This window comes from Mus pahari, chromosome 19, assembly GCF_900095145.1.
Source record: "Mus pahari chromosome 19, PAHARI_EIJ_v1.1, whole genome shotgun sequence".
NCBI lineage: Eukaryota > Metazoa > Chordata > Mammalia > Rodentia > Muridae > Mus > Mus pahari.
This window is the reverse complement of record NC_034608.1, coordinates 51,952,907-51,968,494: the sequence shown is the minus strand read 5'-3', so window position 1 is coordinate 51,968,494 and position 15,588 is coordinate 51,952,907. Positions and strand designations below refer to the sequence as shown.

The 15,588-nt window shown below is 41.1% G+C and overlaps 1 protein-coding gene across 1 annotated transcript in view; it reads left to right on the top strand.

Moving 5' to 3' along the window:
- The window catches only part of Tnks (tankyrase), a 146,873-nt gene that overhangs the window by 108,115 nt on the left and 23,170 nt on the right, over positions 1–15,588 (top strand). The window contains exons 12-20 of the mRNA XM_021218747.2: positions 341–512; positions 4,484–4,563; positions 5,947–6,092; positions 8,773–8,938; positions 10,001–10,220; positions 10,643–10,752; positions 12,871–13,059; positions 13,404–13,641; positions 14,559–14,641. Of these exons, the coding sequence (XP_021074406.1) occupies positions 341–512; positions 4,484–4,563; positions 5,947–6,092; positions 8,773–8,938; positions 10,001–10,220; positions 10,643–10,752; positions 12,871–13,059; positions 13,404–13,641; positions 14,559–14,641 (1,404 nt within the window). The remainder of the gene's footprint in view (positions 1–340; positions 513–4,483; positions 4,564–5,946; positions 6,093–8,772; positions 8,939–10,000; positions 10,221–10,642; positions 10,753–12,870; positions 13,060–13,403; positions 13,642–14,558; positions 14,642–15,588) is intronic.

The following is a 15,588-nucleotide window of genomic DNA, read 5'->3' as shown; positions in this document are numbered from 1 at the left end:
GTTGTCTGAGCATGAGGAGAGCTATTCATTCTCAGGTATTTGGTGAGCATCTCCAGCAGAGCAGGCAGTGATCACCAGGTGAGAATCCTGCCCTCTGATGACTTTTTCTTTCTTTTTTGAGTGGAGTGACAGAACTCTGGTCAGTCAGGGAAATCAAGGGTATTTTGTGATTCCCCCAACCTCCCACCCCCAAGGCTCTCACTGTTTCTATAACACTAGTGAGCAAAAGCTAATCAATGATGTTTTCCAAAAAAGTTTCACAGTCGACTCTGATCCCGAGTGTATTTGCTACAGTGTGAAAGAATGCCCAGTTTCACATGGACATCCAATGGTTTTTCAGATGAATGCACTGGATAGTCTTGGTCAGACTGCTTTGCACAGAGCTGCCTTAGCGGGCCACCTGCAGACCTGCCGCCTCCTGCTGAGTTATGGCTCTGATCCTTCCATCATCTCCCTGCAAGGCTTCACAGCAGCACAGATGGGGAATGAAGCAGTGCAACAGATTCTCAGCGGTGAGTCACATGGCCTGCCTTCCCTCTCCTCACGCCCCCTCCCAGGAGAACAGACCCTGCCGCCTGTTCTCAGTAGATTCCTGGGTGATCTTATTGGGCTGAATGCTTCTTTTTCACACATTTCCTTTCCTACATAGTCTCCTATCTCTGATTTGTGGTGGGATGAGGAGCTATCAGGAGGAGATCTGCACCATTTTTAAGTTCGATGGCTCGTAGGAGTTGAACACAAGCTAGACTTACGGGAGCTATCCAGTCTGTCAAACAGAGAGATGCTAAGTTTCTAGAGTAATGTTCTTACCTGTATAGTACCCTGGCCTACTTGCTGTTCTTAACTATTCTGGTTATCTTATATTTTCCTGGTTTAATTGTCAACTTTTGGTGAGTGTCACAGTGAATGCCCACTTTACTTTGTTGACAGAATTCAGCAGAAAACTGTTAGTACACTAGACACTGACATCCTAACTCCCAAGTTAGAAGTAACTGCCTTCTAAAAACTTTGGAATTAGACATGAAAGACTATCAATATAATTACCCTTCTTTCTCACCCCTCAGCCTTTGTCTGAACAGCCTTTTCTGGGCTCTATTACTGTAGACAGACGGAAACTGAAAGAGTAACATAGAGACACCTATAGACTAGTAGTTAGAAACCTGGCTATTCTTTGTTCCCTGTAAACTGTATGTCCACAGTGCCCCCTTTTATAGCAGATATCTTATGATGCCCTCTATCCAGAAATAAAATTCTTAAGATTATCTGATACATAACTATTTAAAAATCTACATAAGAAGTTCCTAAACATCTATATTAAACAATTGTGGTGTGATAGCTTGGAGATGACAAACCTAGAAAACCACAATTGACCCTACAAATTTTGGGGGCTCTCAAAAAAGCATTGTTTTAGAAGTACAGAATCTCTCAAAGACCATGGTAGTTACAGCATGCCAGTGCTGTGTAAGGGAAGCAGTCCCAAGAAATCATTTTGTACCCTGAGCACTGGGTAGGGATTGCTTTCCCTCCTCAGCTCATTCTTACATGCCAGTCATCCTGCTTCAGTCTGTGTGTTTGTTGACAGATGAGGAATACAACTGATAGAAAATAGGCACTGACTCCCTAGCTCCCAAATTAGAAGTAAGAGCCTACTGAAACCTCAGGGACCAGATGTGAAAGAACTGCAGTGTGGTTATTGTAGAAATGAGTGTAATCCTGGCCCAGGGATTCGATCTACCCTGCCTTTGGTTACTGAGTTCCAGAATGAAAGACACACGCACAGCCTTTATATTTACAATGAACCCTAACCACCACAATAGCTGCCTACTCTCCTGCTGTTAGAGTCTGTTTTCTACTGATAACCCCAAGTTATCACTTACTATTTACTATGTTTCGTCTGGCCTGCTCTTAGTTCCAGTTCCCTCAAGGATCTCTTTTGACTCTTAACACATGGCTGCTTCTCCTTCCTCCTCTCCTGCACCTTCCTCTCCAGAGGCAACTACTTCCTCCAGTAATTTCAACAGTTACTCTTCTTTCTCCCCCTTGGCTTTTCCTCCAGTTTTCACTATCAGAATGGGGCTAGGGTGTTAAGCTGGACTATTAAACCCTTGCCTTGAACAGAGCAGTGGGATATCTGCTGCAGGAAGATAAGATACTGCTCCCCCACTAGAAAATAGCTCTTTCAAGAAATTGCAATCATTTTATAAATTGAGACTTTTATAAAATATTCTTTTGTCCTTTTTTACTGGAAATGATTCACTACTGAATTTTATTTCTGAGTTATAACCATAAATAAACATAAAGCTACTGCATCAGTTTCTCACAGTACTATGCATAAATTTAACGGTGGTTAACAAAATGGGGGTGAAGTATCAAATAAATTGAACAGCTTGGATCCATTTAGTACATTTAAAGATGCCTTCTAGTAAACGCATCTCAGGTCCATGACTTCTGGAGATGAGAGATTGAATATTGAATCATAAGTTAAAAGTTCAGTTACTTTTATAATTCTACTCTAAAATTGATTTTGTGATGCATATAGTTCATTATAAATGCTTAATTTAGCAAATGGTAGGAATCAGTTTGCCATATTCATTGTTGATCTAGAAAGAGAATACAAATAATAGAGTTATCTGAGCTATAGAGCCTTTTAAAAAAACAAAAAATATTTTTATTGGAATTACTCCATGGTTGGAAGAGGATACTGAGTGTTCTTTTATAGGTATTTCTACATTCTCATTTTAGTTTTTAATCTTGAGGCAGAGTCTGACCAAGTTGCCTAAGTTAGTCTTGAACTCCTCTGTAACCTAGACGGGCCTGGGGTCTGTAGTATCCCTGCCTCATCTACTTTGGTACCTAGGGTTTGCCTACCAGGTCCTGCTATAGTATTTCTAAAATTAACTTTGTTCTAAACCCATTTTAGACTTATACATATGCAGAACTCCATAATTGCTATCATAATAAATCAACATGTTTAACTTTTATACTTTGACATTTCCTGTATGAAGTCCTTAGTAGCATTCTGGGATGTACACTAGATATTCTGCTTGACTAGAAAATGATACCTTCCTAGTCATTCCCCATCAGCGTGGTGTGATGATAACCTAAGGAGTTTTCCTGAGGTTTCTCTGTTGCTGGACTCTCTCATAGAGACACGGTAGAGAGTGTTGCGGAACAGCCTCACCTATAGGTGCAGTAGTACACATGCACCGCTAGACTGGAGACTAGTGACCAGAAAGTCGAGTACAGGCATCAGAGAGTTTGGGCTCAACACATTGACTCTGATGTGAAGCAGCCCAAAAACCAACTTGGCAAATACTTGGATTGTTGTTTTGTGAAAAGGAAATGTAAACAGGAGCGAGGGCCCAGCCCCAGCCACTCCACTGACGAGTGCACTATAACACTTTCTTTAAAGAGGAAGAGTTTTAAAATGGACTTCGTTGTTCGAGACAATCTTTTTTTCCTTTTCAGTTTTGGTATTTTATCTGATTTAATCTTAGTGGTTTATCTGCTAAGAATTATTAATATGATCAAATAGTTTGTCTTCCACAGAAGAGTTCTTGAATCTGTCTATAAAAGCCAGCTCTTCCGAACGAAGCACTGTAGAAAAATAAAGTGTTTCTTTTACAATCTAAGCCTTTTATGGCATCACTTGATCCTTCCCACTTGGACTATGAACTCAGTGTCTGTGATCATAGTGTAATGTAATGTAATCTTAAACCTGAAAGAGACTTTGAGGAAAACCAGGTCTCACTCTTGGAAGGCATCAGGCTGGTAAGATGGCCTGGTGGTTAAAGGTGCGTGCTGAGCAAGCCTGACAACCTGAGGTCAGTCCCCAGAGCCATGGTAGAAGGAGAGACCTGGCTCCATCTGCATGTTATGGCATGTGTAATAATAAGTAAAAATATCAAAAATCTGAAGTATCCCCCAAAGTGCACATGGGGCCCAAGCCGGTGGTCCTGATAGTCTGCCGCACTCTCTTGTACTGCTGTATGTCCTTTCCAAAAGCCACATTTAACATGAGCATATTGAATCTCTTTTCTTCAAAAGATCAATTTTGAATACATTTTTGTTATATATTCATGTTTGATTAATCAAAATACATGACATGTAAGCATGTAAATGTAATAACCCAACTTCATGTTGCATTTCACCTCGTGGTCTTTCTCCCATACACAGGCATTGGAAAGTCTGGAGCTATTTTTGGTTCTAGCTTTCCTCTCAGTCTCCTTTGAAATGGCTTTAACCTGAGCATGTGATGACTAGAGTGGTGGGGTATAATGTTCTCTCTCTGTGTTATGATGTATTTAAATTTGACTTAGATGAGATGTAAATTGAAATAAAAAGTAAAAAGTACTTCTTATGTAAGATGGAGGAAGGAGCCATTATATCACAGTAATGTCCAACCCGTAATCTCTTTTCCCTCATGAAGCAGTCTTCCTTGCATAACTTTCTCCAACAGTAGTCTTTCCTTCCTTTGATACAGAGAGTACTCCTATCCGCACTTCGGACGTGGACTATCGTCTCTTAGAGGCATCGAAAGCTGGGGACTTGGAAACTGTGAAGGTAAGTTAGCGCCTTTCCCGTGACTGGTGGACTCGCGCTGCCCACTTCACTTAGATGGATCTAAACAGAAGAACTCAAAATAAAACACTGGGCAGGGTAAATCTACACGTACAAGAACACTGCCAAGATTTCTCCCAGCATGTCCTTATAGCACCTAAATCATAAAAAAAAAAAAAAAAAAAAAAAAAATTCATTATTTTTACATATAAGTGTGCGTGCATGTGATTTATTCACATGTGCCGTGGGTGGTGCATATGTAAAGTCAACTTTCTGGAATCAGTTATCTCCTTCCACCACGGGCAACCTGTGAATTGAATTCAAGTTTCCGGGCTTGGCTGCAAGTACCTTTACTCGCATGAGCCATCTTACTGCCCAGAACACAAATTTTAATTTCATATATTTGTGTGCAAGTAGGCAAAATGTGCTTTCAAGTTGCTGAACAGTGCATTCACATTAAAAGGAAATTTTATTTTTGACAGTGGAATGTAATGTCCAAAGAAGGCATACAAATTGAGAATTAGGTCTGGTATATTTTTTTTCTCAAAAGCTAAGAATTAGAAGTTAGCTGGGTGTGTTAGCTCATGCCTTTCATCCCTTCAGAAAGCCAAGCCATGAGGATCCCTGTGCATTCTGGCATAGCCTGCACTATAAGAGTGGTGCTCTCTCCTCCCCTTCCTCTCTGCTTCTCTGTTTAAAGTATTTTAAAATTTGAAAAACAGGATATAAAATTGTTCTGACATTCAGCAAGGAATGACTAGAATCACACAATTGTGGGACCTAGAGAACAAGTGTCCCTTGACCCACACTCAAGGAGACAGGGACTCTCTTTAGGTTCTTTGGTTCCGTGGAGTCAGCTCAGGTTGATCTGATTTGAGCAGAGACCACGCTAAGTGGGCCACAGGATGCATCTGTGAGGAGTCTTAGGGAGGGAAGGGGGGAGGGAGACGGCCATGGATAAGACAGGAGGCTTCCTTGGCTGCCCTGGAGGTCGGTTAGGTTAGGGACTGGACTAGGGTCTCCCACAAAGACTAAATTCCTCTGAACACTCAGTATCTGTTGTCACGGGAATGCCAAACGTAATGCTGATTCTCCTTTGGGGCTTTCTGAAACATCGTGTAGCCCAGACTGTCCTCAGACTCACTGTGCAACCTGCACTGGCCCCAAATTGGAGGTCATTCTCTGTCACCTTCTCCAGCTCAGGGATTTTTAGGTATGCCTCACCATGTCTGGCTATGGTGCTGATTTTTTATACATCTTATCTGTGGAGAATATTTACTATATCATTATAGTATTTTAAAATGCTGCCCAGTTTTAGAGCAAAGTCTATGAACGATTGTTAATGGTGTTGTCCCTGCCTCTGTGTCTGTGTGTACACCACAAAAGCAACTCTGCAGCCCGCAGAATGTGAACTGCAGAGACCTGGAGGGCCGGCATTCTACACCCTTACACTTCGCTGCAGGCTATAACCGTGTGTCTGTCGTTGAGTACCTTCTACATCATGGAGCTGACGTCCATGCCAAAGATAAAGGGTATGTGTATGCGCAAGTCCCTTCATACTTAAAGTACCTAAAATTAAATAAAATCACATACTTTTTATCTACAGAATATAGGTGTTTTCTTTGGAACAAAAAATTTACAAATGACATACTTTTTTTTAAAATATTGGTGTTTTTAGTGTCATAGATGCTTTTCTTATTAAAATATATACATAATTCATTTAAATTACAACTTAAACATACATATTGAAATTGAAGATTCTCTCAACCCTCACCCTAAAGATAGAGCATGAACAGTTTGCCTGTAGTTGTCCAGCACTGTCTTGGGTTATGTACAGTGGCTGTCAGTCACTTGGACCGTGAGCATGTTTCTTGGCACCTTTGAATGTGCACTGCGTGGTGCCCAGGTGAGGATGCCTTTCCAGTCTGCTTTGGACTTCACCTGTTCTTGCACTGTGTCTTCCAATTTGGTGCATCCTTTCATGCCTGTGTATAGGATTTTATTTCATTTACGAATATTTTCATGTAATCTGTAATTTACTATTTATCCTTTTATTATATTTTTTTGCCATTAAAAAAATTCTTCTAAGAATTCAATCCATCCCACAATCACCATTATTAATAGAAATATAATTTTGATTCTGCTCATTTAAGTTATTTGCATTTTTATATTAGATGAATTACTTGACACACCAGGTAAAACTTTTAAAGTGGCTACTTATAAATCTAAGAAGAGTATTTTAACCAAAATCAATTTCTGTATCCTGAGTCAGTTTAACAACTGCTCAGATGAGGGGGCCCCATTTTGTGCACTTACATAGCGCCATAAGTAAAAAGATGCAGCTCGGGCTTTGGGTAACTTAAGTGCTTTTCTTTCTCAAGTCATGTACCATGCATGATGATGAGAACACCCTTCCTGGTGGTTTCAAAGTGCCGCAATGCACTGGAGAGCTGCCAGTGTTGCTTCTGTGACTTAGTTTAGTACTGGCACGTTTCATCATCAAGCCTTCCTTGTAGATGACACTAATCTCTAACTAATCTCTGCCTAACTGGTTGGTCTTACATGTCCTATGTCCCCTTCAGTGCACAGCTCTTGAGAGGTGGCTTTTTTGTGCTACCTTTTAGAATGTCACCTGCTGTCTTTGAAGGAGCTTGCTCAGAAGATGAGCGGTTGAGATTCTCTTAGCTGAGTAGAATTTATAATTGAATTTTATTTTCCTTGATGATATTCTTTTTTAGGGGGAACAGTGATGGAGTTTGTTTGAGACAAAGGTCCTCTATCTCTGGCTGGCCTGAAACTTGCTATGTAGACCAGGGTGGCTACAAATTCAGAGAGATCTTCCTGCCTCTGCCTCCTTAATTCTAGGATTAAAGGCATGCACTACTATGGCCAGTGTGAATTCTCTTCTGAAATCACTTTGAGTTTCCATTGCTTTGTACCTCAGTATTTAAGTTATACAGAGAAACCACTCTCGAATCATTATGAACTTAAAAATAGCTAAAACAAATGGTGAAAGATACCAACTGAATAAGTAGAATGTATTCTGTGTTATGTGTTCTATAGTACATTATTTTATATTGTGTATCATGAGTAAGCTGGAGATTTTCATTAGTAAAATACAAATCCAGTGCTGGGCGTGGTGGCGCACGCCTTTAATCCCAGCACTCAGGAGGCAGAGGCAGGGGAATTTCTGAGTTCGAGGCCAGCCTGGTCTACAAAGTGAGTTCCAGGACATCCAGGGCTATACAGAGAAACCCTGTCTCAAAAAAACAAAAACAAAAAATACAAATCAAAGAAAATCTTAAGAGATGATAAAAAGTAGATTGGTTAATTATTCGTGCTAATACTTTGTAGTATACAGGACTTTATATTACTAGGGTACAAGTAAGAATTGAAAGGATTGTGTTAAGCAGGGCCTGGGGTCCCAGCCACTTGGGAGGCTGAGGCAGTAGGATTTGAACTTGGTGCCTGCTTGGCTTATGGAATGAGTTTAGGAAATCCTATATTTAAACTGAGAGGTCTGGGTGTGTATAGCTCAGTGGTAGAGTGCCACTAGCATGCGTGAGACCCTAGTGCCACCGGAAATAAAGTATTTTTTTTTAATTCTATGAGTGACACACACACACACAAATGTGAATAGATGAGTAGATAGAGCAATAAAAATAAATCAGTATATATTGTATTTCAAGATTAATGATTGCTGTGATAGAAGGCTTTATATTGAAAAGTTGTTTGTTTTTTAATTATGAATGTTTGAATTAGTGAGGTGGCTTAGCAGGTAAGGACACTTGCTGTGCAAGCTGCTGTCCTGAGTTTGATCCCTAGAACATGCATAAAATGTAAGGAGAGACCTGACTTGACAGGGTGGTCCTCCCTCCACACGTGCATCGTGACACACATATGTGCACACACAATAATAACTAGTAAAAAATATTAGTTCCTGCTTAGAAATGAGGCCCATGTTAGGGACCAAAAAGGAAGTATTTCTGTATAAGTGGGTTCTCAGTACTCAGAGCCACAGAAGGTGTGAACAGGAGGAAGGTTTGGGGCAGAGTCTCACGTAGCCTGTGCTGGGTGGAAATGCCTCTCCAGCTGAGGGCGATCTGACCTCCTGCCTTTACCTCCAAGTACTAATACCGTACGCATGTACCACCATTATGCAATTTATTTTAGCTGAAATATTTGACTTGTGACTATTTTTCTTTTGTTTAGCGGCTTGGTCCCCCTTCATAATGCTTGCTCCTATGGACACTATGAGGTTGCCGAACTCTTGGTGAGGCACGGGGCCTCTGTCAATGTGGCCGACTTGTGGAAATTCACTCCACTCCACGAAGCGGCAGCCAAGGGAAAGTACGAAATCTGCAAACTTCTTCTAAAAGTATGTAGACATGAAGCAGCTGCCTGGGTTTCGTGACTGCTTTTGAAAACGAATCCATTGTAATTTATTAGAAACAAGTGCTGAGGGGGCTGTCTCTGGTTGGTTCCTGACAGTCTTTTGGAATTGACTAAGCGGGGTCATTTTACCAAAGACAGTTTTGGGACATGGTTTATCTAATGTAGTGTTAGTATTAGAGAAAAGTGGCCATAGGAACTTTTCCATCAGGTGTGCTCTTTGAGGCATAATTATATTGCTGCTGTCATAACTGTTAACATATTTCTTACTAAATATCACATACTCATGTCACATGTATTATGTCTTGCAATACATCTGTGTGGATTCTCATCTTTTCTTAACCAGAGAAAAAATACTGTTATATGTAAGTCCAGTTTATGTTTAATACTGTAATAGCATAAATATATATGGCAAGTATTACCACTAGATAGTTTTTAAAAATTACCTATAGGACATTATGCATCCGTTGTGTAATTTGAATATTGTGATTTGTTTATTTTTTCTTCATTCAGTTTTTAAGAGCAAGTCTCACTGTTGCTCTGGCTGTCCTGGAACTGCCCCCAGAAATGCTTAGATTATTCTTAATTTCCACAGTAGGTCAACCGCTTTCTGTATCAGGTCTATTGTAAAACTTCTTGGCTTATAGGTATAGCTTTTTTTAAACCAAGGTAGTTTTTAAAAGTACATTTATACATCATGAAATGCACTTTTAAACTATCAACCTTTTTATAAATTGATGTCATTTAGAATTCAGGTTTTTTCCTGTGTCTATTCCTTTATTTCTTTCTCATGATGCTGCCTAAATATCTAAGATATTTTTCAAAGACAACTTCAAGTCTTGGGGAAAGTTTGTCATAGAAAAGCAAAAGCGTCCCAATATCCTCTCAGTTACAAAATACGGCAGAGATTAGATTCCTATTTTCAAAGTGGATATAGGATAGATTTCCTTCAGCTGAATGTAGTACCAAGAGTAAATGAAGTAAGTTCTGTATGTGCTACCTACCCACTTGCAAACACACGTGCACCATTTGGTTTTTGTCTTTACAGCATGGAGCAGATCCAACTAAAAAGAACAGAGATGGGAATACGCCCCTAGATCTGGTCAAAGAAGGAGACACAGATATTCAGGACCTACTGAGGGGCGATGCTGCCCTGTTGGACGCTGCCAAGAAGGGCTGCCTGGCCAGAGTGCAGAAGCTTTGTACTCCAGAGAATATCAACTGCCGAGACACCCAGGGCAGAAATTCAACTCCTCTCCACCTGGCAGGTAAGTGTCACTGTGTCCTCTCACTGTCTCTTCAGCTAGATACCAATACACTGTGCGCCATGCGCTTAGCCACTGGGCATGAAAGGTGAATGAGGTTGGCGAGATAGCCCAGCAGGTGACAGTGCTTGTCCACAAGCTTCACAGCCTGAGTTCAAGTCCCAAAACTCACATGGTCAGCCAAGAGGGTCAGCTCCTGCAGACTGTCCTAGGACCTTCCCACTCACCCTTGGTGCCTGCGGTGCCTGTGAGCGAAACTGGCATGTGGTATACACTTAGGTAAATAGTGAATTATGTGAAGTCGGTATTAGCTTTTGAAGAAAAGGAATTAAAATCTTCATTTTCCCTGGTCTTTGCTTGTATATGTGTGAGTTGTATGTCTCTCTCCTGACCTGACGTGCCCCCACCCCCCTTCCCTCTCACAGCAGGCTACAATAACCTGGAAGTAGCCGAGTACCTTCTAGAGCACGGAGCTGATGTCAATGCCCAGGACAAAGGAGGGCTAATCCCGCTTCACAACGCCGCGTCTTATGGGGTAAGCGTGCCACGGTGAACATCCAGAAGCCTTCCTTGGCTTTAATGCTTTACTAATTGTGGGCTACATGTTAAGGAACAGAGGGCTAACCTGCATCAGAGTTGAGTGCAGCTTAATCATCTATGCAAGCTTTGTCACACCGTCCCTGTAGTTCCTTTCTGATGAGCTTTGAAAGTGCTCTGTGACTTTGCACATAATCTAACACAGTAATCATGGTGTAGCGGGTCATATATAAATCTTGCCTCTACCTCAGATAGGTTGTAGAAACTTTTGAAGCCAGGAGGCTCCTGAGTAGGTATGGAATTTAGCTACTTACAGTTATCTCTACAATCTCAGAAGTCTGCGGCCAAGTGGTGAAGCAGTTTGCACACAATTGAATAGCATTCAGCCGAGGGAGCAAACCGCCACATCAAAGTGCAAAGCTGTCCTTGCAGGCACTGAGCTGAGTTCAACAGGAGTGGGGCGCACAGCAGTGCCTTGATGCGGTTTGTCAGAAATGGCGGTAGGCTAGGTGCTCGGGCCGATGCCTCGCGGTAGAAATAAATCGGACATGAAGGATGGTCCTGCTCTCCGCATGTGACACAGCTTTCTCTGACTGAAATCCCCAGACCACAGTTCCCCTACAAGATGCTCAGGTGATAGACAGAGTGGCCCTCCCATTCTTCATCCTCATACAAGCCTACTTTGTAGGGATCCACAGCTTCTGCTTTCCATTTCTGTCTGCAAATAAGAAAAAAATAGAGAGCATTTTCCTACTGTCATCAAACCACAAGTTTAAGCTTAAAGTTTAAAGTTTCATAAGAATTTTCTTTATGGCAATGTGCTTTATTCTGCTTAGTATCCTCTGTATTGTAGTATGTTTAGTTATCTATACTTACAAAGGACAGTTAATTTCTGTGATATTAATACATAAAAAAATGTACTGATACTCCTTACCAAAAGCATGTGATTTTATAAGAATAAATCATCTGGCAGGTTGATTTTTCTTTCTCCACTTTCTCATTTTGCAGCGTTTTCCCTAAAACACAGATTCTGTCTGACGGTTTCTTGTCATCACGGTAGTAGACAGTATATACAATGGGATGGGTTGGCTGGAGCCCACATTCTCTTCTCTTGCCCACCTTTTTAACACTGAGTCCCTGTCTTTAGTCAGCGCTTGGTGCCTTTCTCCAGGACAGGCGATGCAGCTCACTTGTGCATCTCAGATACTGTGGTTTGCTTCAGAGGTATAGCTACTTAAAAAGAAGGAAAAGCTTAAGAATTGTGTTTGACTCTATTTCAGTAATATTCCTTCCTCTTCATTGGTCTTGTAGACATTTGCCAACCAATTTAACAAGCTTGTAATTGGCTTCACTAAAGACACTGTAAATTCAATGTAAGTTTAACAATGCATACTGAACACACAGCTCATTTATACGCCCACATTTATACAAACTGTAACTCTTTTTGGACTAATTTTGGAGTCTATGCAAATTAGTCTACCAAATTGTGTTCCTCTTAATAAAATGCAGGAAACACGGTTTAAGTGACTTGTAATATCATCTGAGGAATAGTTTGAAGTTATGCCATGCTTTTGGACTAACTGAACAGAAGTTGCTTTTTGAAAACATCCTTTGAGTAAAGAAGATAAATTGGGGTTTTTTGTTTGTTTGGTTGGTTGGTTGGTTTTAGAAGTGATTTTGATAGAATCATACATAGCTTTCATGTTAGAAGTTTAAACATAAACTGCAAAGTTAGTTTTATATTCTCATAATCCCAAAGAATCTTAAAGCTTTTAGATAAACTAGGCTGTTCTCAGCAGAATCCTAGTGGTTCTGTGGAGACCTCCTCCCATCTTCATTATCATGTTATCAGGGGTACCGTGCCTGTCTTAGGAATTCATGATCTTTACTTTGGAAATAAGTAGTTAGAGGCCAGCCTGGAGAGGCAAAAGAATAGCTGAGGAGACGACAAGTCCAAAGCTCAGGAGAGGGCTGTGTGTGTGTTTGTTCTTAAGAAGTTTCTGTTATGGATGAGAGCATGGGCCTAGAAGGATGGTGAAATTGTAGCAAGGATACTGGACGAATTCTGCTGGGTGGCTTTCTTCTTCAGTGTACGTGTTCTCTTGATTTTTCTCAGCATGTTGACATAGCAGCGTTACTGATAAAGTACAACACATGTGTAAACGCAACGGATAAGTGGGCCTTTACTCCCCTTCATGAAGCTGCCCAGAAAGGAAGGACGCAGTTATGTGCCCTGCTTCTAGCACATGGTGCAGACCCAACCATGAAGAACCAGGAAGGTCAGACACCTTTAGATCTGGCGACGGTGAGTCCTTGTTGCAGGGTGGTTGTTGTACATTAGGACTTCAGGCATGACCTTACCTTCCAGGGCTCAATTGGCACTTCATATGGCCGAGTTGGCATTCTTCCTGGAAATCTCTAACCAAAACCACATGGTCTCTCAGTTCCTTCTGTACTTCAATGATATCCCATGTATAATCAGCCTCCTTTACTTCACTACTCCTTGTCTGACTCTTACAGCTGCCACTCGACATTTGATACCAAAATCACTGACACTGTCCATGCCTGATGTCCGTGTCTTTACATTTGGTACTTGGTGAAAATCTTAGCATTAATAATGGTTTTTGTGTTTTCTTTACTTACCTTTAGGCTGATGACATCCGGGCTCTGCTGATAGATGCCATGCCCCCCGAGGCCTTACCTACCTGTTTTAAACCTCAGGCAACCGTAGTTAGTGCCTCTCTGATCTCACCAGCGTCCACCCCCTCCTGCCTCTCTGCTGCCAGCAGCATAGATAACCTCACTGGCCCATTAGCGGATCTGGCTGTAGGAGGGGCCTCCAATGCAGGGGATGGTGCTGCAGGTGCAGAGAGGAAGGAAGGAGAAGGTAGGTGTACCCCTGGGAATCTTTGTTTGTGCTTACTTTAGTGAACCAGTTACTTTTTCCTTTTAATTACTGAAAGCTTAAAGATAGCCCCTCTCTAAACTTTTGAGTTCAAAGTCATCCAGGACCAGGTGGTGAGGACAGGATTGGAGGATGTGAGGGGGAAGAGGAAGGAAAAAGGATTCCTGGGACTTGCTAAGTGAGCTCCAGGTTCAGTAAGATGTTCTCTCTCAAAGATGGGTGGGTGGGTGGTTGGTGATAGATAGATAGATAGATAGATAGATAGATAGATAGATAGATAGATAGATAGATAGATATACAACATTGACCTCTGACCTCCACATACACATAGAAATAAAAATAATTCTTAAAAAGAATAAATCAAAACAGTAACTGGTATCTTCTTTTTTCTTCTTTTCTTTTAACTCATTAAAAGTACTAATTCTATCAACTGTGGTCTGGAGCCTAGGCCCTGCTCTGTAGAGGTTTAGGTCCCACCGCCCACACTGGTTAGCTCACAGCCCTCTTCACTCCAGCTTCAGGGAACCCAGTATACTCTGCTGGCTCCCAGGGAAACACTAATCTTGCAGATACTCAAGCATAAAAACACACAAAACTAAAAATAGATCTTAGACTGTATAATAATATACTAGAAATTATAATCACTGTATATTTAACATATACATCTGTATTTTAGTTCTGTGTTCTATATGTATTAGAATTAATATAAGGACTGTTGCTATGCCAAAGATAAAATTCAGCATAACTTGGAAGTGCCTGATTTAAATTGACATGTTTGGTATTGGTTTATGTCATGTGAAATCATCTGTACAGGGAAATGTTAAAAAATAGGGTTATACATAAATGCTGACCTTCCGTAGAATTAGGAAATTCTAAAGAGATTTTACTGTTTGCTTTAGTTGCGGGTCTTGACATGAACATCAGCCAGTTCCTTAAGAGCCTTGGCCTTGAGCACCTAAGGGACATTTTTGAAACAGAGCAGGTAAGCGCTCACGTGCTCTTTCAGCTTTTCAGCTGTTGAGTTATTGACTTTATAAACTTCGCAGCTGTTTATTTTCTGTATTATGTATTCTCTTTATTTTGTGACTTATAGTGTTCTACAGTCTGCCTCATGTTTAATCTATGTGTATGTTTTACCTTGCTTGTTAGCTGCCTGAAATGCATGTAGAGAAGCCAGGGAGCCCAGCATGTTACGCTCATCTCCAACACTCCCTGACAGTTCAGAGGGCCATCCTTCCTCTGTCTGACCAGCTTTGTTCAGTGCAGTCTGCGTCAGGTCACATGTGAGAAGGAAGGGTGCAGCTTGCTGGGAGAGCACTTGGTGAACTTAGACCAAGAAACCATCTCAAGAATATTCTCAGTTTTTCTGTCTTTTTTTTTGTTTGTTTGTTTTTTGTTTTTGTTTGTTTGTTTTTGTTGTTGTTGTTTCCAAAAGAAACTGGCATTTATGAGCTCATCTTCTTGTGTTACTAGAGAGAGCTCTTCTGTTTGCCAGACTGTTGGTCAGGGTCATGAGTTCTTACTCCCATGCTCCATGGTAAACACTGAAGATGAAACTGAGTTTCTTATTACTGATGGACATGGAACTTTAGGATGGAGAGTCACTCAGATCCAGTGCCTAATTTCCCAGGTGGAGGTACCTCCTCATGCCCATGTCAGCCTTTCTGGCAGGGAGGATAGCTTGTGCAGTGGAATATAGCTGTTGATGTCTTTTTAAAGTCTAGTCCGCTCCGCTTTAGGGCCCTCTTCACATCTTTCTTTTGTGACTTATTGTCTTAGTCAGGGTTTCTATTCCTGCACAAACATCATAACCAAGAAGCAAGTTGGGGAGGAAAGGGTTTATTCAGCTTACAATTCCATACTGCTGTTGATCACCAAAGGATGTAGGACTGGAACTCAAGCAGGTCAGAAAGCAGGAGCTGATGCAGA